The 19,773-nt window shown below is 42.2% G+C and overlaps 1 protein-coding gene and 1 long non-coding RNA gene across 3 annotated transcripts; one reads left to right on the top strand and one right to left on the bottom strand.

The window, feature by feature from the left end:
- Positions 1–6,578: 6,578 nt before the first annotated feature.
- On the top strand, positions 6,579–15,767 carry LOC125611829. Of its 2 annotated transcripts, none has more exons than XR_007342062.1 (3): positions 6,579–9,701; positions 13,153–13,269; positions 13,922–15,767. It is a non-coding gene; the product is annotated as an uncharacterized LOC125611829 (long non-coding RNA). The 2 variants fall into 2 exon arrangements; XR_007342061.1 differs by lacking the exon at positions 6,579–9,701 and adding an exon at positions 12,141–12,259.
- On the bottom strand, positions 10,969–18,506 carry LOC107154179 (uncharacterized protein C2orf78-like). The gene is made up of 3 exons (XM_048787365.1): positions 18,205–18,506; positions 14,074–14,835; positions 10,969–13,246 (listed from the first exon to the last, which is right to left on the bottom strand). The coding sequence occupies exons 1-3, from the start codon at positions 18,299–18,301 to the stop codon at positions 11,331–11,333; spliced, it is 2,775 nt and encodes a 924-aa protein (XP_048643322.1). The 5' UTR covers positions 18,302–18,506; the 3' UTR covers positions 10,969–11,330.
- Between the last annotated feature and the right edge of the window lie 1,267 nt (positions 18,507–19,773).

Below are 19,773 nucleotides of genomic sequence, written 5' to 3'. Positions count from 1 at the left end.
CCTAAAGCTCTAGAATCAGCATCAGTCAGTTCCCCAGGAGAACCCCAATCTATAACTTGTTTTCCTGCAACAGAAAGATTCCAAGGATGGGGTGTATCACCTTCAGACCATTGTAAAACTTTTGGTGAATGATTTCTGTGCCAATGGTAAGAGCATATGGGTCTGCTTAATGAGTAATTAACATTAACTTCCTGGCATGCAGGTGAGCCTCTGCCAGTGAGGAAAATAAGCCTGGCCTCTTGATCCTGTTATTTTGGGACATATGTAAGCCACGTTTTAAGGCCCAGTGTGGTAATAATATGAGTTTTTGAGAGAAATGCAAAGAGGGGGTCAGGAGAATAGTCCTGAAAAATTGAACAAAGATTGTTGGGAGGACCTGGTAGTCAAGAAAGGACCAGGCAAGAGGCTTGGAATTAAGACAGATTGAAGGGGGAGGATCAAACCATGTTACTGGGTGAGCAGTGACAGGCTGTAGAATGTGGGCCCTATAAGCCTGTGTCTCTAGCCATGCTCGCAGTTGTGCATATTGTGATGACCAGCATGAGGAACGTCTAATAGGAATAATAAACTGACCTGTTTTCCTCAATTGCCCCCCCCCCCTTGTCTCTCTTGTTTTCTTAACCTAACCCCATGGCCTGGGGTTTGTCTTCCAGGCTTAAGACATTAACATTTTTGCCTGTAGAGAGAGGATTCTCACTGAGTACATCAGCCACTTCTTGTCTCTGCTGTTTCTGGTCTGGTGTGGCAGTTTGTGAAGTTAAAGATGATATGTGGAAAACACAAAGAGAGGAAATAAATTTGGGTGGGGGTCAGGACAATGACTGATCCTTGAAGCCAGGGATCTCAAATGAGTTCTAATGTTTGAAGAGGAGAAAGATGAAGGGGGAGTAAATATGATGAATTTTATTTGACTCTTGAGTGCTATTAAGAAAAATTAGTAGAGGCTGGGGTTGTAGCTCAGCAGTAGGCACTCACCTAGCACATGCAAGGTGCTGGGTTCAATCCTCAGTACCAATTATAAATAAACAAGTAAAATAAAGGTATTGTGCCCAACTATAATTGATAAAATATTTTTTAATTGTAAAAGGATATTTAAGACAGCAACACTAAAATTCTGGGTATGAGGATCAGCGCTTTTCCTCAGGAATGTCTGGGAGGAAGATCATGTGTAGTAGTGTGAGGCCTGTGAAAACAGAATGGTAAGTGGCATTAGCACGAACAAATTTGAAATTGCTTAAATGGATTTGGGATGGGTGGCCTTGTATTTTGGCTGTGGTGGGTGTGGTCAGAATCACCTCAAAAGGGCCCTTTCATTCTTTTTTTTTTTTTTGATAAGGGGACGATAGGTTGGAAAGGGGAGAGGTAAACTAAGTCCCCTATGGAAATAGGAAGAGGGGATCTTGAAGATTGGGGGTGGGAAGATGAGTGTGGGCATATTTCCAGAGGGCATCCCTGAGGTGAAGTAGGAGGGTTTTGGGACATCCGGAGGAATGCTAGTTGGTTGAGATTGAATGGTGGTGGGGGACCAAGGGGTCTCCCATAAAGAAGTCCAAAGAGGCTGATCATAAGAGGTTTTGGGGGAAGTCCCTGGATCCAGAGAAGGGCCAAAGGGAGGAGCTTAATCAAATCTAAGGAATGTCTCTATATAATTTGGTTAAGGTTGCCTTTAAGGACCTATTTGTCCTTTCAACCTTTCCTGAGGACTGCAGACCATAGGGAATGTGGAAATTCCATTTTATATTTAATCTTTAGCCAATTCTTGGGTAATAAAATAACTTGGGGGCCTATATCAGACCAGAGAGAGGCAGGTAAATCAAAACGTGGAATTATTTCTGGGGAAATTATGTTGCAATGGTAAAAGCCTTCTTATTGTTAACTGGAAAGGCTTTGACCCATCCAGTAAAGGTGTCTATTGAGTCTAGGAGATATTTGTTTTTCTTACAGGGGACATGTGGGTGAAGTCAAGTTTCCAGTCAGTGCCAGGAAGGTCTCCCCTAGCTTGGTGTGTCAGAAATTGGGGTGGTCTCACATCGGGGTTGGGGTTATCCTTGAGACAAGTGGTGCAGGATTGAGGAACTTGTTGGAGATACTGTAAATCTGAAGAGGACAGGTTTAGTGAATTATTCAGGGATCATTGGAGGGAGCACATATCAGTGTAAGATAATAGGACTTTAGTTTCATCAGGGAGAAAGTGGAGTTTTGTGGGTATAGAGGCTTGTGATGATTGAGGGTGGTGGTGAGAGAGAGCAGCCTGCTTCACTAGCCAGTCCCCTGTATTATTTCCTAAGGAAATGTATCCCTTGCCAGCCTGATGTCCTTTACAGTGCAATGCTGCCATCTTGTGGAATAAAGGAGCAGCTTCAAGCAAATTTCTTATGTAATTAGCATTAGAATTCCTGCCTGAGGAAGAAAAACTCTTTCCCTGCAGATTAGGATATTAGAATGAATTATGTTATAAGTGAATTTGGAATCAGTAAAAATATTGACTGATTTGTTTCTGTCTCATGATAAAACTTGAGTGAGAGCAGCAAGTTCTGCTTGTTGAGATGTGGTGCCTGAGGGGAGGGGAGCAGCCTGAATTAAATGGGTGAGGACAAAAGAAGAATCTGCTGTAATCTTTCCTTGAAGTATAGCATAGCTTGCAAGATTTGGGGACTGTTAGCACAAAAGGACCAGGCTGGATACAAACTTCATGGATCAGCACAGTTTTTATGCAGGAACAGAGTGCTGCCTCTCATGAACCCACTTCTCAGAAGGTGGAAAATGAGCCATGGGCCCAATGGGGAATCAATGCTTATGTAGGTTACAGAGAGGTGACTTAATTAATGAGTACTCGGGAAACAGTTTTGGGATAATTTGAAAATTTTTTTGTACTGTACAATGTTTTTCCTTGGAGTAGAATGGAGGGTCTGGGGTCAGCATTCAGTGTATAACTCTTTCCCTTAGGAGTCCCATTGTAGTGTTACTGGGAAAAGATTTATTTGTGGAAGTATCAATGCTCTGGCTTCCTTTATAGGGATTTTTCTGTAACTGGCAAAGAGTGCAGTGGGAAATTATCAATGCCATCAATATGCTGCTTTTTTCTTTACCTCCTCTACCCATGCCACACTATTTTGGAGTTTGTCATTTTCCATATCCAACAGGGACTCTTTCTGGGAGCTTCCATTTATGAACCAGTCTGGGGAGTCAGGGATTGGCTGATCAGTTAGTGAAAAGGGGTTCATAAAGAAATCAAGGGTGGGGCTGGGGTTGTGGCTCAGTGGTAAAGTGCTCTCCTTGCACAGGCCAGGCCCTGGGTTCGATCCCCAGCACCACATAAAAATAAATAAATGAAATAAAGGTATTATGTCCAACTATGACTAAAAAATAAATATTAAAAAAATAAAATAATAGAAATCAAGGGTTCAGGACAAGAGTGAGAAATCACAGAAGCAGAGAGGTTTTTGGTTGGGAGAAGAGTGGCAGGTGCCTGGGTCAGTCCAGGTAAAGGCATTAGTGAGCATGAGGCAGGATGAAGGGGAATAGTGAACAAGGGAACTTTCAGGTGGAGCACTGAGAAATGTGTGGTGGAGGCTGGGATATGAGATAAGGGTATAGGGACTGGATACTGCAGGATATGTGGGAATACTTGCCTCATTGATTTTCCTGACATTCTGTATTAGCCAGAATTGGCCATTGGGTTTCTTTATTCTGAATATGGGGGAGTTGTGAGGAAAGGTGGTTGGTATGAGGAGATGGACCTGTAATAAATGGGAGATGATTGATGTGCTTTAAACCACGGAGAGTCAGGGAGTTAATGGATATTGGGGAAGGGAACATAGTAGTATTTTTTTTAGTTGGATATTAACAGGAGAGTGGTGTTTAGCTATTTTAGGTTGAGAAGTACTCCATACTGTGGGGTTGATTCCAATGGGCAAAGAACAATCAGACGCTTAGGGGGCTCAGGGACTAGATCTGGGCCAGAATGTATTAAGAAGATGGTAGTGGAGTTCAAAGGGGGGATGATGATTGAGGCTTTTACTTTGTGGACCCGATACTGTCCCAGTAGGGAGAAGGGCAATGTGGCATAACTATAGAGAATGGATAATGAGAAGGATCAAATTGCACAAAAAATGAGAGTGGCTTTAGTGGAATGTAGGGGTTCCTGAGAGTCCTATAATGGGGATGTCTGCCAAAAAAAGTGGGTTCATGCCATTGTGTCAAAAGTGAACGGCTTGCCCTTGTGTCAATCAGAAATGAAACTGCATGGCTGTTCACCCACCCTGTAACCTGGGGTTCCTCAAATGGACAAACTGAGGAGGTAGAGGCAGTGGAGCCCAGGCCCCCTCATTCTAGAAACTCAATGAATGGGACATGGGAAGGGGTAGCTGCACCAAGGGTAATGGTGTCCTTGCCTGGGGATAGCTCGCCTTCCAGTGTCCTCATTGCAAAAATTATATATATATTTTTTTACTAAGCAGTGTTTTTACAGGGCAATAGTGGAGGGTCTATTGCACTGCCACAGGGAAGGATATATTGGGAAAGGATCAATGCTTGTCCTTTCCAGGGATTGTCCTATCATTGGGTGATGTTTGCTTGCTGCCCAGGGATTGTCTTGTCACTAGGAAAGGATGTATTGGGAAAGATCAATGTTATTAATGTTCTTCCTTCTTCCCCCTGATTTCTTCAAAGGCCACACTGTTTTGGAGGTTTGTCAAGTCCACATCATTCAAAAGCAGTAGGCCTAAAACCAGGAGGAATGAGGTGTATCGTTAGCTTTCTGTTACTATAACAAACACCTGAGATAATCACCCTATAAAAGAGAAAGGATTTCTTTTGTTTCACAGCTTTGGATGATTCAGTCCATAGGCAGTTGGCAAGGCAGGACATGATGAGAGGGAGTTCATGGTGGAACAAGCTGCTTACATTATGACCTGGATAGAAGAGAGAGAAGGATGGGGAAGAGGACGTATTGGGCCCTATTGTCCCCTTCAATACTGGAAACCCTCAAACCTCAATGACCAGAAGATATCCTACTAGGCTCCCCCGGTTTTTTCTGGTACTAAGGATTATGAGCTGTCACCAGCTCCTCTTTTAGAATCTTATTTTGAGACAGTATCTTGCTCAGGTGCTCAGACCAGCCTGGAATCTGAGATCATTCTGCTCAGCCTCCCAGGTAGCTGGGATTATAGACATACAACATTGTGCCTGGTTTGGGCCTCACCTCTTAAAGGTTCCACCATTTCCCACTAGTGCCAAGCTGGAGACTATGGGACATTCTAGATAAAACTTTATAGCATGTGGTAAGATCATTATTGACAGCAGTGTAATTTGTACATACTGAAATATGCAGGTTCAAATGCTGTTTGCCACTCCTGTTACCAAGCTTCATCACAATGTTGTTTTCCATGCACTTAATTCTGTCTTGCAGTCTCAGCATCATCATACACTAGTCTAAAATGTGGTCTGAAGAACCTAAAGAGCCTTGGTATAACATAGCATCAAGTCCTCCCTGACCTAAACCATCAGTTTTTATACTGAGGTTATTGTCCTAAGGGACAACCCTATCCCTACATTTTGTACTGATCAGGATGACTGGACTCATCTTCGTTCACCCTACCATACTATCTGTCACTGAGGTCCTTCCATATTCTCTTCTCAGTTTTATTAAAGATTGGAAACCCTCAAGCATCCATATGGTACATAGGTCCTACCAAAACTGTCACATTTTATTAGAGTCAATTACTTNTTTGTTTGGTTTTGGGGGAGGAGTTTAGAGAAACATCATTTCTCTAAATACAGTTCCAAACCAGCCTCTGATGTGGTCACACCAACAGTGGCAGCCCTGCCACCAATGAACTTGTCTGCTGAGTCAATGTCCCAGGAGACAGTCCTGTTCTGGAACTTCTGTCTGGCCACCTGGAGAGGAGCTGGTGTAGGAAGGCTGTTTAGATGAGTCCTGTGGTCTGCTCAGGAGGGAGACAGACACAGGCCTGATTAGACCCCTGGTACAACAGCAGGCCAGAGCTGGAGTAATAAGCAGTGCCTGGGTGGTCTGCATTTTTTCAGTCTCTCACCTTTAGCCCTTGGTCCCAGTGTTCAGCTGCCCAACCCACGTATCCCTAACTTCCCATTCTTGTGGTTGTTTGTGGGGTGAAGATAACTGGTCATGTACTCACACATGAACACAGAAAACCTACGTCCAATTCATTCTACTGCCTTTCCTATTCCCACCTTCTTTCATCCCTACATTCCTCTTTCTCTAATCCAATGAACTTCTGCTCTTCCCTCCCCCATCCCCCAACATTCTGTGTTAGCATCTATGCATATCACAGAAAATTCAGCCTTTGGCTTTTGGGGGATTGGCTTATTTCTCTTAGCATGACAGTCTCCAGTTCCATCCATCTACTGGCAAATGCCATGATTTCATTCTTCTTTATCACTGAGTAATATTCCATTGTATATAGATACCACATTTTCTTTATCCATTCATCTGTTAAAGGGCTCTGTTGGTTCCATCGTTTAGCTATTATGAATTGAGCTGCTGTAAACATGAATGTGTCAGCATTAGTATAGTATGCTGATTTTAAGCCCTTTGGGTATATGCCATTCAACAAACATGTTCTGATCAGCTCCTATTTTTGAGACACTGTTTAAGACATGGGACACATGGAAATGAACAACATATGAGAAAATTTTGTGCCCTCAAGGGTCTTACATTTTATGAATTGACGGGCAAGGGAGTGATGGAAAGTCTAAACCATAAAGACAACAAAGAATTAAATTGCACAGTGTATTAAAAGGTTCACAACACTGCAGGAGATGTGGTCCCTGGTGAAGGGAATCAGATGGAAGGAAGGGAGAAACCCTGAGAGGTGATTACAGTTTCAAAGAGTGTAGTCAGACAAAGCCTTATTGAAAGGTACAATTTGAGAAGAGGCTTGAAGGACGTGAGGAGTGTTTTTTAGGCTTGGAACAGCAAGTGGGCTCAGGGGGTCTGGACTGGAGTGATTGAAAGGGAGCATAGCAGTGGATCAGGCAGAGCCAGAGTCTGTGAAGCAGTACAGCCTGTTTTTGTGAATAAAGTTTTATTAAAACAGAGCTAAGGTCCATGTATTCTCCTATTTGCATGGCCACGTTCATGCTACAAGTGCAGAGTGGAGCTGTGGAGACAGAGACAATCTGGCTCACAGACAGTTATGTATTTACCATCTATCGGTCTTTTTATGGAAAATGTGTATGTCCCCTATCATGGTTAGAGAAAGGCAGTAAATGGTTAGGGATTACGTTAGAGCAGAAATCGGGGAATGGAGTTAGAAGTGGGTAGGTTCTAGATGTGATGTGAAGAGAGGTCAGATGAAATTTACTAAAATTCCAAGTGTGTAATTGGGAGAGAGAGAAAGGAGTCAAAGAATGTCAAAGATTTCTGGCCTGGACAACTGGAAAGATGACCCTAAGGAAGACAAGGAAACTGTGTATAGACCCGACACCCCACCCCCACCCACAGGGGAAGGAGAGCAAATAGGAGATTCCTTCTCTGATGTGTTCAGAAAGAAGATACAAAGAAAAGAAAAAGACACATTTAGACTAGAGGCCATGTCCCCATTCTCCACCTGTCCAGCAGACTACTCCCTTTTCCTGTGGCCAGATGTCCCTCCCCCACGAACCTTGAGATTGCTTCTCACTCAAACACCAACATAGCAAGCAAAGACACCAGATGCCATGGTTGTTACAGGTGACTCACAGTCTGCCTCAGAGTCTTAACTAGTTTGGGGGAAACGAAGCTCTGCTTCAAGGAACTGAAACCTGCAATATCCCCAATTTAAAATAATTATGTTATCCATCAAGATTTCAGAAAGATGCAGGCAGCAGTGCAGTTTGGAGTCTCCCAAAACAAAGAGAAGAAAAAGACACATTTGGCCTAGAGGCCATGTAAATAGATGAAAGAAAGCCAAACCCTGGAGTAGCATTTACCACAAAAGTAGAGAACACAGTGTTCCCTAGGAACCTCAGAACAAGAGGATAGGGCAAACCACCAGCAGGAGGCACCAGACCTGCCTGGCAGCAGCACTTGCAGCAGAGGAAATGGGAGACAGGAGGCTTTCAAGGCTCCAGCAGGCATTCCTGCAAAGCCCTGTGGGCCAGCAGGAGAAGAGCAGCTTAAACAGAGGGGTTCTGGCCAACCCCAAAGTGAGTGCAGTAGGTCTCCTACAATATGTATTATACGATGTATAATCAATATGGTACAACAGCTATTTACATAGCATTTACATTGTAGTTACGATAAGTAATTAGAGATGATTTAGATCATTTGAATGTGTGCAGTCTCTCTTCAACTCTGTGGAATTTGGTGTCTGTGAGGGGTCCTGGGTGCAATTCTCTGTGGATACTGAGGAGCAGCTGTAAGTACAAATGTCCCACATTCAAATCGGAAGGGCTGACGCTGTCCAGCCCCTAAACTCTCTTGAAAACTGAACAGCCAATGCTCCTTTTCAGGACAAGGCCTCACCCAGAGGAGAAATCGCTGGGAGGAACAATAGACACAAAGGATAAACCTCCCTGTGGAAACAGCCAGAAAATTTTAGAAAATAAGTTGACATGTTTTTAATACTTCAAGAAGGAAGAGAAGGAGGAGAGCAAAGGGAGAATGGGGAGGGACAGAACTGGAGGGAAGAAGAAGAGGTGGAGGAAGGAGAGGTGGAAGTTGCCATTCCATCACATAAGAAACTCTATCCTCAACCATGCTTTTACAAAGAAAATGAATTTTGCATAAAAGTGCATAGCAAGAAAAGAAGGAAACCAAATCCCAAATAAAGGTATTCTAAGAAACAGGAGAATAGCATCCTCTCAGACGACGAAAACAAGTCAGAAAAGAACCCCCCAAGCACATCAGATGGTAGTCCACTCTTTCAAAACTAGCTAAAAAACAGAAGGCCAAGCAATGCAAAATAGGACAGAACCTGAGAGGGGAATGGAAAATTATATCATGGATATAGCTTTCTGTTTGGGATTGTGAAAAGTTTTGGATTTGGATAGTGGATAATGCTTGAACAACATTGTGCATCTACTTAATGCTATGGAGTTATCCACATAAAAATGGTTGAAATGTTAAGTTTTATGTTTCATAATAAAAAAGAACAACATAAGTGGAAATTAGATGAGATGGTAGAAATTAAAATAAGACTAATCTAAAAGGGAAAACATGAATGAACATAATAGATAATATCTAAAAAGAAAGAATAATGAATTAAAAAAAAAATGAAACACATGATAAAAAATATCCCAGAGACCTGATAAATAGGAAAAGCAAGAAAGCCAGGCAAATTCTACAAAGAAGAATGCAAATACACATAGGAATTTAATATGTCATAAAGGTTACATTTCAAATCTGTAGGTCAGATAATTTAACAAATTGTGATACATACATTTTGGGGTTAGATATCTCTGGAAGTTTCCAAAATGTGGGAAAAGGCGATGTCTCCTGTGGGAAGAGTGGTGAAGATGGTGACTGGCAATTTTGAGGGAATGGAAAGCTGTTGGGGCTGCTGGGTCCTGCAGCTGTTGGCAGGTTGCTCCTTGCGCATGCGCACTGTGCTTGCGTTGGGTGGAGATGGAAGCCAAGGAGTGATTTTTTTCTTGTGAGCTTTGGTTCATAATAATGGTCCCTGAAGACAGCGCTTGCCAGAATCAATGGAAGAGGACCTGACAGGCTTCTCAGTTCAGTATTTATCCCCCCTTTTCAAGTGTGATCTCTCTCCTCATCCTCTACCCCAATGTCTCTATGCTGTGCTCTGAAAGCCTGGTTGGCTGCCTGCAGGGGGCCTTTGCCAACACTGAGGACTTGAGGATACAAGCCTCAGATTGAGGCCTTGCTTCTCGACTATTAGTAAAGTGTCAGAGTGATACTGGCCTTGTGTGTGAAGGTTAATTCAAGTAGTGCATCTTTGCAGACCTGGTGCATGGGTGTTGAGTCAATAGTGATTTATTCCAGGCCATGTTCTGGGTGGGCCTCATGCTGCTGCAGTTCACTTGGCCAAGTCCCAGGTTATCAGCTTCCCTCAGGGTAACTGTGAACCCTCTGACACCCCTGGTAGATTCCCTGTGTTTTGTATTCACCTTTCCCAGCTAGGGAAAGTGACCCAAACATGGTGGAGATGTGCCCTGAATCTTCTTTTGTAAAATGCCTTTCAGGTAGGCCAAAAACTAGGCCATTCTCCATGAGAGTTTTTTGTTTGATTTTTGCATTTCTTCTGGTCAACCTGAGCCCGTCTCCTATCATTTTCAACTTGATTGACATTTTATCATTTTAACCCTAGTTTCAAACATTGTGTTATTGGTCAGCCATTTTGCCAATTCCTGATTCTTCCAGTAAGCCCATACATCTCTCTTCTTTTTGCCTTCCTAGTGCTGGATCATATGCCTTCCTCTTTCCCCCATTCCTAGCCTTTACTTCTATTATCTTGGCCAACTTTGACTTCCTTTCTTCTCATGCAGGCTGTGATCCCCACGGCTACCAAACTAAACCACACTGAACAGCCATTCAAACTCAAAATTCCTGTTTATTATCTATTAATCAATTCCATTACATTTCTTTACTCAATTTTATTAAGTTTTAAAAGTATATTGGAATGAGTACATATTCATACGTCTATGAGGACAAATGTTTGATAGCCAAGTGGTAACACAAGGCCTCTTTATTAACCAATTCTATTGAATTTCTTCATTCAATTTGACTAAACTTTAAAAACATATTAGAATGAATACATTTGTATCTTTTTATCTACATATTTATAAAATTTGTATCTACACATGTAGAAAACTATGTGATGCCCAAGCAGTACCAGAAAGCATCTTTATTACTTATCTCTCAAACAATTCTATTACATTTCTTTATTCAACTATATTAAGTCTTAAAAATCTATAAGTGAATACCTTTGTATCTATGTACCTCTCTGTATATATATATATATATGTGGAAAACTATTTGGTATTCAAATGGCAACATAAAGCCTCTTTATTATTACCCTCTAATCAATACTATAGCATTTCTTTATTGAACTATATTACCTTTTCAACTGTGCCTAATGAATAAATTTTCAACTATCTATCTATGTGTATATGAGAACACTATTTGGTACCCATGTAGTACCCAAAGGCCTCTTTATTTTCTAACAATTCTCAGTGGTATCAGAAGGCCTCTTTATTATGTATTAGTGAATTATATTACATTTCTTTATATAATTTTATTAAACTTTGAAAGCATCTGAGAATAAATAAATGTGTATCACTCTATCTATATACATGTGGAAAACTATTTGGTCCCTAAGTGGCACCACTGATCTCAGCAGCTCTTACATTATGTAGCCATAGTAGCGAGAAAGCTCCATCTCTCTTTCCCTCTCAATGAAGCACTGCACTCTCCCCAAAGCAGTGTACTTGGCAGCATTCTCCCGCTCTTGTTGAGCCTTCTTCTTCATGGCTTCCCGCTCTGGCCTCTGATGTTTGGTGATGGGAGTTGATACTACTTGCCCAGGAACATTGGGTTTCCTCCATGGAATTGGTTGTAAGGCAAAGTCTTGGAGTAGATATTGGTTTTGAGACTTGAGCGGTTGTGACTGGGGCTTGGTCCCAACTTTGGGAACTGGTTGCCAATGGAGAGAAGTGCAAGATGATATTTTGTAGGGTGCAGGCCCAGAAGCAGCAGACCGAGGGACACTAGGCTGGGTAGAAGCGCTCATACCTGACTGAATGGCATGAGTCAAAACGGGCTGAGCTGGCTTGTCAGGACGCATCCAAGATGGGTTGGCAGTAGCTGGTTGGGATTGATTGACTGCCATGGGTTGAGCTGAGCTAGCGGGACCAGGCTGGGCAGGGTAAGCCCCAGTGGGTCTCCGTGAAGCCAGAGACTGTGGCCTCCTATTGATTACTGGTCGAGGTGGAGGTTTCTCCAGGGTCAGAAAAGGCAAAGGTACCAATTTAACCTTCCCAGGTGGTGGAGGCTCATAAATGGATGGAGCGGGACCTTCTCCTTTAGCGCTGATATCTGGGTTCTGGGCTTTGACTTGTGATTTCTCAGCACGCTTATCCGCCAGCCATGGTTTCATAGCTGGGCATGGACGGGGGTCTTGGGTACTGCCTGAGTTTCCCGGGGCCCGGGAGGAAGAGAGCCCAGTTTTCTTATCATTCTTCTTCCCCAGTGCGTGGAAAACCTGCACCGACTCCAGCATGTGCATGCCGAGACAGCTCCGAGGCTTTTTAAAGGTCTCTTGGCAAAGCTCAGGTTGGTTCCTCTTCCTCTTCAGTTTGGGCAGAGTTGGCTTCTCTTCTGCCTTGACTTTGTTGCCTGGCTTCTTCTTCTCCTCGGCTTTCCTGGAGTTGTTTTCTCTGGTCCTCTTGGTCTTTTCCTGCCCATGGCCCTTAGCCTTGCTGTTCCTGCTGGATGCAGCTTCCTGAGCTTTGCTGATAGAGTGCTTGGCTGTGTGCACAGGGGCCCTACTACTGTCTGCATCCCTGTGAGCAACTTCTCCTCCTAATGCACACTCTAGGTCCCTTAGCTGCATTTTGGCCTGAGGAGTTCCATCAGGAGACTCTGAGGCTTTATGTTTGTTCTTCCTCATTGGCTCACTAGGACCCTTTAAGGCGCTTGTGATTTCCTGACCCTGATTCACCGTGATGGCTCTGGTGTCATTGGATTTTGTTATTGTGGGACTTTCAGGTTGGTCAAAGTCTTTTAAGGAACTGAAAAGCTCAGGAAGTTGAATATCCCCCAGCAGTGCAGTGAGGTCTGCAAAACCACTGCTAAATTCAATCCCATTTTCAAGTGTGCCTTGGTCCTCAAGACTCAGGCTATTCCTTTCTAGATAGATGTTTTCAGAATGTGGCTTCTCCTCTTGGTCCAGAGGACCAATGGAAGCCAGAAGCTGGTGGATTTCAGGGATGTCTAAAGGGAGTAGTGGAGGATCCTGGTTCTCCATGGCAATTTGGTAGGCATCCAGTGGTTCTGAGAGCATGGTGTTAATCTCACACAAATTCTTAATCTCTGTTTGTTCCTGGCTTTGATTTGGAGGCAATGCCAAGAAATCAGTAGAACTCTGGACTGGAGTTACTGTGGAAATGTCCCCAAGTTCAGTTTGTGAGTTTTTCTCAATTATTTGGCTTTTTCTGTTATTGCAGATGTATGGGAATTCTGGAGGCTGTGGCCGACAAAATGTCTGACTTGGAGGTTGCAATCCCAAGGAAGCCTCCATCCCTAGGGAAGTTTCCATCCCTGCAAAGGAATCAAGGACGATGGTAAGTAGGATGCTCCCCCTTCCCAGAAACACACTATTCAGGGAAACCACCTACGGTGGAGAAAGCATTTCTATTAGCTCTTTTTAAGGACCACTGACAGGTATCTGTTAAGAGTTGCGTATTAGTTACAGGTGATCCCTTGAAGTGTTACTTTTGGGCTGGTCCATCACCATGGCAGCATGGGTTTCTGGTAGAGCACTTGTCTCCTCTGTGGGAAACACCGAAAAACTGTTTCATGAAGTCTCTCATTCTCATATAGGGGCCTCTCAATTCTGTCCACTCTCCCCAGAATGTAAGAACTCTTAACACCATGAACTAGGTGAGGGTGGAGCTGTTGCTCATGAAATCAGTGTGAAAGGTCAGGGGTTTTGGACTCCTGCTTTGGACAGCATCTCTACATACAGAGGTTAAATCCTTCAGTCAATTAAGGAACAATTAAATTGTCACACCCTGATATGTGTTGATGTATTTTTCTAAACCAAAGTAAAATTAGGGAAATATATTTATAGTGTGGTTATGTAGCTGGACTGAGTGCAGGACCCTTATCCGCCAGCCATGGTTTCATAGCTGGGCATGGACGGGGGTCTTGGGTCCTAGAGGTCTCTTAAACGCATGGGTGGCCATTATGCTGTGCTGCATGCTTCTCTTACAGAGTCTGAAAATGGGGACTGCCGAACAAGATTGTGGTTAAAATCTCAGCACTTGAATTCTAGGGATGTGTGGACTCACAGTTACCAGCTGAAAACTGGACCCTCCTTTCGAATGGTAATCTTATTCCTTCCCCTTTTTGCTGTTTGTACTCACCTCGAAAATTTGTTCCTTCTATACTTTGAGTGGACACAGAGTAGTAGGTCACAGGTGTAGGGACTGATGGTAGGACATTTGTGGGCTGAACTTCCTTCAGCACTGTCACCATTTCTGGTTGAGGGGCAGCGGCACTAATTCCTGCATATGGCACAGAGCCATAGGATTGCAGGCAGGGCCAATGTTCTCCAGAGAGCAGAGTCCCCAGAGAGTTTTGATCATAGTAGTAGACCTGGCTTCCTTCTTGGTGGGGTAGTGAGAGGCAATGTCCTTGATTTGGAATCTGAGATAGTGTCACCTGGACGAGCCTACCAGACAGTAGTGGATACCCGGGGATCATGACATTGGCTTCGGAAGTTTTGTCATACTGGGATGTCATAGATAGGGAAGAATCTGCTGTATTCTGGTCAGTGACAGTCAGATTAAAGTCCCCGAGTGAAGATGAGCTCTTTTCAGCACTTCCTGGGATATACCACTCAGAAATACTTGGATAGGGGGCAGGTGCCATGGGAGTCTGGTTCTGGCCAGTAACCCCAGACACCATGGCTGTGGTAGCATGTTGATAAAGGTAGGCACTGCCCATGAGTGGCTGCAAGGAGGTGCCACAGGTTGAGGGCAGTAACCATGCTGAAGTGGCAGCTGGAGCAGAGGCTCTGGAGAAGTTGCAGACACTTCCTGTCCCGGAAGCTGCATTGGTCACCACAGGAAGAGAGAGCTGCAGAGAATCAGCATTTCCATGTAAAGAAGAATTTTGGAAATTTTCTGTAGGAAGAAGAGGGTGGTGAAAATATTGATGAGATTCTTACAATATTCGAGGAATAATGACATCTTAATGTTGTAGTAATCAGGAAGGCCCTCATTCCAATAATCATTGAGAGACCCCAAATCACTCCATTTAGGATGGCTGCAAGTACTCTTCTGATTACCTGCCTTTTCTCTCAAATTGGGCACAGAAGTCCCAAGTGGTCTGCTTCACACATTGTTCCCTAAAAGCATCCTTCTACCTGTCCTACCTTTCCTTTGAGCCTGCACTAGTGTTGACTCCTGAATTTGCCCTAGAACTGAAGCATTTTCAAACTCAGAGAAAACCCCAACATTACCAGTTACCAAATGAGTCCTCCAAGGGTCAGTGAAGTGAGATCGACTTGTTCAAAATCAGCAACAGATTATGGAAACTTACTCCCTGGCCAGGACTCTTGTTCCAAAGACCAGAAATCTGGAGAAACAGAAATTTGTTTTTCCCTGTTCATAGAAAATCGTACTGATATCACCACAGTGATCTTTAGTATCTCCTTTTGTTTGTCCAGGTCACATCATATTTCCTGGAGTTCAGTTTTATCATCCAAATGATAATTTAAGCGTCATTCTTTGCCCTCTTTCAGCCTAACTGCTGATCCTACATGAAAATGACTACCCGAAATTCAGTTTCTCAAGAAATGCTTCTTGAAAGAAATTGAAACTTTCTGAGCTTCAGGTTACTCATCTTTAGTGTGGTTATAACAATACCAACAGTGATAATTCATCCATGAATAAAAGTGTCATATTACATGAGATTCATGTGGGGGCTGAGATTATGGCTCAGCGTTAGGGCGCTTGCTTAGCACATGCGAGGCCCTGGGTTCAATCCTCAGCACCATGTAAAAATAAATAAAATAAAGGTATTGTGTTGAACTACAACGAATAAATAGATATTACAAAAAGTTTCATTTGGAGGGAGTTACAGTATGTTCTGGAAAGATAGAAGCAAAAGTCAAAACCAGCTCAGAACTAAAAGGAATGACTAGATAGTAATGAACATATGTATATGTAGCAAAAGTGAGTGTATATCAAATTTGCTAAGAAATGAGTTCTGTTATCATGCATACAATATTATGAATGTTTCTCTTTGATTTTAGTGAATACTGTTAATCAAAACAAAGCTCATAATTGAAGGTGAGTTTGAATGCATTCTCAAGCAGTACATATAGACAGAGAAACTATACTAAAAATGTGTGTAATTTTAAGTAAAGTGAACACAAATTTGAAGTAAAGTGAACACAAATTTAAGTAAAGTGAACAGATGGGTAGCCACATGGAGAAGCGAAAACTAAAGCCAAAACCCATGATGAATCTGGGCATGGTGTGGTGGGCCTCTGGTCCCAGCACTCGGGAGCCTGAGGCAGTGGGATTGCAGGAAACCAGGAATTCAAAGCCACTCTGGGCAATTCAGCAAGATCCTATCTGAGAAAACAAATAAAATATCCTGGAGATATAGCTTGTGTAGCATGCTTGCCTAGCATGCATGAGACCCTGTGTTCAATCCTCAGAACTGGAAAGAAGAGAAGAAAGGAAGAAAGAAAGAATGAATGAGAGGAAGGAAGGAAGGCATAAGGAGCAAGGCAGGGAGGGAAGGAGAGAGAAATGGAGGGAGTGAGGGAAAGAAGAAGGGAAGGAGGACAGAAGGAAGGACACAAGAAATTTTGTACATACTAGAGAAAAAAACAATAAGTGTAAAGCAATTTCATTACTGTTCTTGTTTCTCTTCCTCTAAGGATTACCAACACCAAATAAAAGACATTAATTCCACTAGGTAGATATTTCAATTAATATAAACACATTTTCTGATAATCCTTTTGGTTATTAAAAAAAAAAAAACAGAAAAAATGCTTTAACAAAATCATAGAAGCCTAGTTTATTATCACATTTAGAGAAAAATCTTGTCCCTAAAGTCTGAGAAAACCATCACAGTATAATAAAATAACAAATTTAAAACAATTTTTGTCTTTTATTCTGATATTTTCTTCTCCCTTTTATATTAAAACAAAATTAATACAAAAATGTTTGAGCTACCCTACACCCCAGCCCCGAAAAATTATTTGAAATGTAGACAAAACAAAAAGTCTTCACATAATTATTTAAATAAACTTGGAATTAGAGGTGTGAGCTTGAATTTTTATTCTTATATAGTTCTTTCTTTCGGTTCTTAGATTTAGAAATCATCAATGACTATTTGTATATTGTCTGTTTTAGGAAAAAAAAAACCGTTGTAAAGATGGAAAACAGCTTCATCTTGACAGCTTATATCTCACAAAGGAATGTGTCCTTCTGATGCAGGTTTGGACAAAACATTTTTTAGAAATCCCTGTAGTTTAAAAATCAGAACAAAATAGGACATGGAAAATGCCATTTCCCCAGCTCTGTCTAGAACCACTTTCCTTGGCATGTTTGGAGGAAGAATAATTTCTAAAACATACTTCTAACATGTTCATGTTCAAACTGTCAACATCATCTGTGTTGAAAGAGATCATAGAAAAACTGTAACAGCCAAGTGTGACTTTTCTGATAACCTGCTTACCCCAGTGATACCCTAATTCAAGTCTTAGTTTCCTTGCTGGTCTGTTAATCTAAACATTCTCTAAACCAGCCTCTGGGAAGATTCAATCTATGCTGTCTGTTGGTTTAAATAAAATCTTTGCTTTTCTTCCACATCCATCCCAACCCACCTCTTTTTTCTCGAGAACATCATTCTCTTCATCTCTATTATTCTAACCTTTTCTTCTCCTTTATGTTTATATTTTCTTCCTCCACCGAGTTCCTGTTGCCTTGTGCTTAAACAGTCACAAACTTGCTTTCCCAAGAACATCTGCCTCCTTACAGCCCTGTCCTCCTGTTCCTCTCTCCCTATTTCTCTTTTCAGCTAGTTTAAACAGAAAACTCCCAAATATGTGAATGTCCCTTTTATGAACAGCACTAAATTTGAAATACTGAAGCAGAACTCTTGGTGAAGGGAAACTGTTACAGAGGAAACCTCTTGGTTTCCACCCTGCCTAGGATTTGTCTCTTTCAGTTGAAACAACACAACCATGAAATCTGATTTCATTCTCTATAAACATGCCCCTCAAGATGCAAGAAAAGTAAGGGACCAGAACATGGGCAATCTGTTATCCTCATGTAGCAAATCAGGAAACAGATTTTGTGAGAGAGTAAGATAGTCCAGTTCTATACCTAGTACATGTCAAATTCCAAATGAAATTAGGTGTCCAGATTTCTAGTTCTATCCTTTCCCCTATTATTCTAAGCTCTTTTGACTCCATTAGTAAATTGAGGCAGGTAAAAGTCTAATGAAAAACTTTAAAAAGTTTCTTTACTCACCTGACATGGTCAGAGAAGAGGTCACATCAATTGTAGATACAAAGGATGAGGAGATCACCCCAGAGGATGGGTGGGTGGCTGAGGCTAGAGAATGCATGTTTCCCAATATGGAGTTCACTGGTCACTGTTTACTGGCCACTCTGATGACTGGTTACTGGTCACTGGTCACTTGCGATGATCCAAATTTGTTTACACTACATGGCAAGCCTAAGATTCTAGCAGGTGGCAGTAGGTTTGGTGGGAGAATGATGTCACAAAACTGGCCGTTTAAAGGTATGAAGTAGCCAATAGAGTGGTCAGACTCCCAAGGAGAAGGTGCGATTGGGTGGGGAAAATGACAAGAGAGTTGATTGGGTGGAGAAAGTGACAGGAGAGTTATAATAGAAACTAAATGGCTCAGTTCTGGTAGGTGAAGCCCTGCAAGAGGGACATAATGGGCTCACCCCATGGCTCCCTTCCTTCAGGCTCTTGTGTTAGGGATATCATCTCCGTGTTCCTCTTAAATGTTCATTAAAATATTATGAATATGTTATAAATTATGTTTCATAGTATAAGAGGTAATAGTGGTACATTACTCTATTAACATATGCAGTTAACATCCCTGGAGATGGAAGAAAGAGACATCTAGGTTGAGCAAGTATAGTGGTTCTGGAACCACAGAAGTTGATTTGATTAGTGAAGTTACTGCAGTATTCAAGGATTCAGAAAGGGGTTAAAAAGTTTTTTTTTTCCTAGTTGTAGATGGACCCAATACTTTTATTTTATTCATGGGTCAAGCCCAGTGCCTCACGCGTGCTAGGCTAACGTTCTACCACTGAGCCACAATCCCAGCCCTAGGGGGAAGTTCCTTGAGTGCATTCTCTGGGGAATGATGTGGCCCAAGATTCTCTTTAGTTTCTCCTGATCCCTACTTTCTTTGGCCTGGGCTGGGCCCGGTTAGACTGGTAACTCTCTTCTGCTCTCCTTCCCCCACCCCTCTTCATTGTAGACAGTTTTTCATGGACAAGCCTTGAGTCTGCATTCTTGTACATATTGATATTACTTTATTTTGACTTCCAGAAGCAGGGGTCTTTTTTTCTGTGAGTTGATTCTTTGAAAAATGAACTCTGAACAATAGCAGCAACTCTAGAGAGGTGGAAGACTTAGTTGACTGTAAAATTTCCCTCTCTGGATTTTTGTTGTACTCCTTTAACTTATAATTTCCTGAGGACAGCTCCTTGGTCATGTAGACTTTCTGCCATGAGCCTCTTTCATATGTGAGAGGCACTGAGGATCCTTTCTCTCTTCTTATGTAAGTGAATCCAGTGTGGCAGTTACTGTGACTTCCTCCCCCTTGCAAACAGCCACTGTAGAATCTTGGGCTTCTTACATTCTTTGCCTTGCATGTTTGGGTGGAAGGCCAGGAGAAAAGTTAAAACATTAAGAGAACATAAAAAGTATGGATAACATAAAGAAAAGAGAGGTTAACATGGACTTTTAAATTTTAACTTTTTGTTAGAAACAAGTCAACTCATTGAGGTCTCATTTTGTGTTAATAAAAGGGGCAATTAATTTTTTTTTTTTTTTTTT

This window comes from Marmota marmota, unplaced genomic scaffold (genome assembly GCF_001458135.2).
Source record: "Marmota marmota marmota unplaced genomic scaffold, marMar, whole genome shotgun sequence".
NCBI lineage: Eukaryota > Metazoa > Chordata > Mammalia > Rodentia > Sciuridae > Marmota > Marmota marmota.
Note: the sequence above shows the minus strand (reverse complement) of the source record. Positions and strands in the feature narration are given on the sequence as shown.

Coding starts and splice junctions, on each gene's coding strand:
- LOC107154179 (XM_048787365.1), bottom strand. CDS start 18,301: ATGCATTCTCTAGCCTCAGCCACCCACCCATCCTCTGGGGTGATCTCC. Junction 14,836..18,204: donor CTCTTCTCTGACCATGTCAG/GTGAGTAAAGAA, acceptor TTCTTCCTACAG/AAAATTTCCAAAATTCTTCT. Junction 13,247..14,073: donor AGAAGGAACAAATTTTCGAG/GTGAGTACAAAC, acceptor ATTCCTTTGCAG/GGATGGAAACTTCCCTAGGG.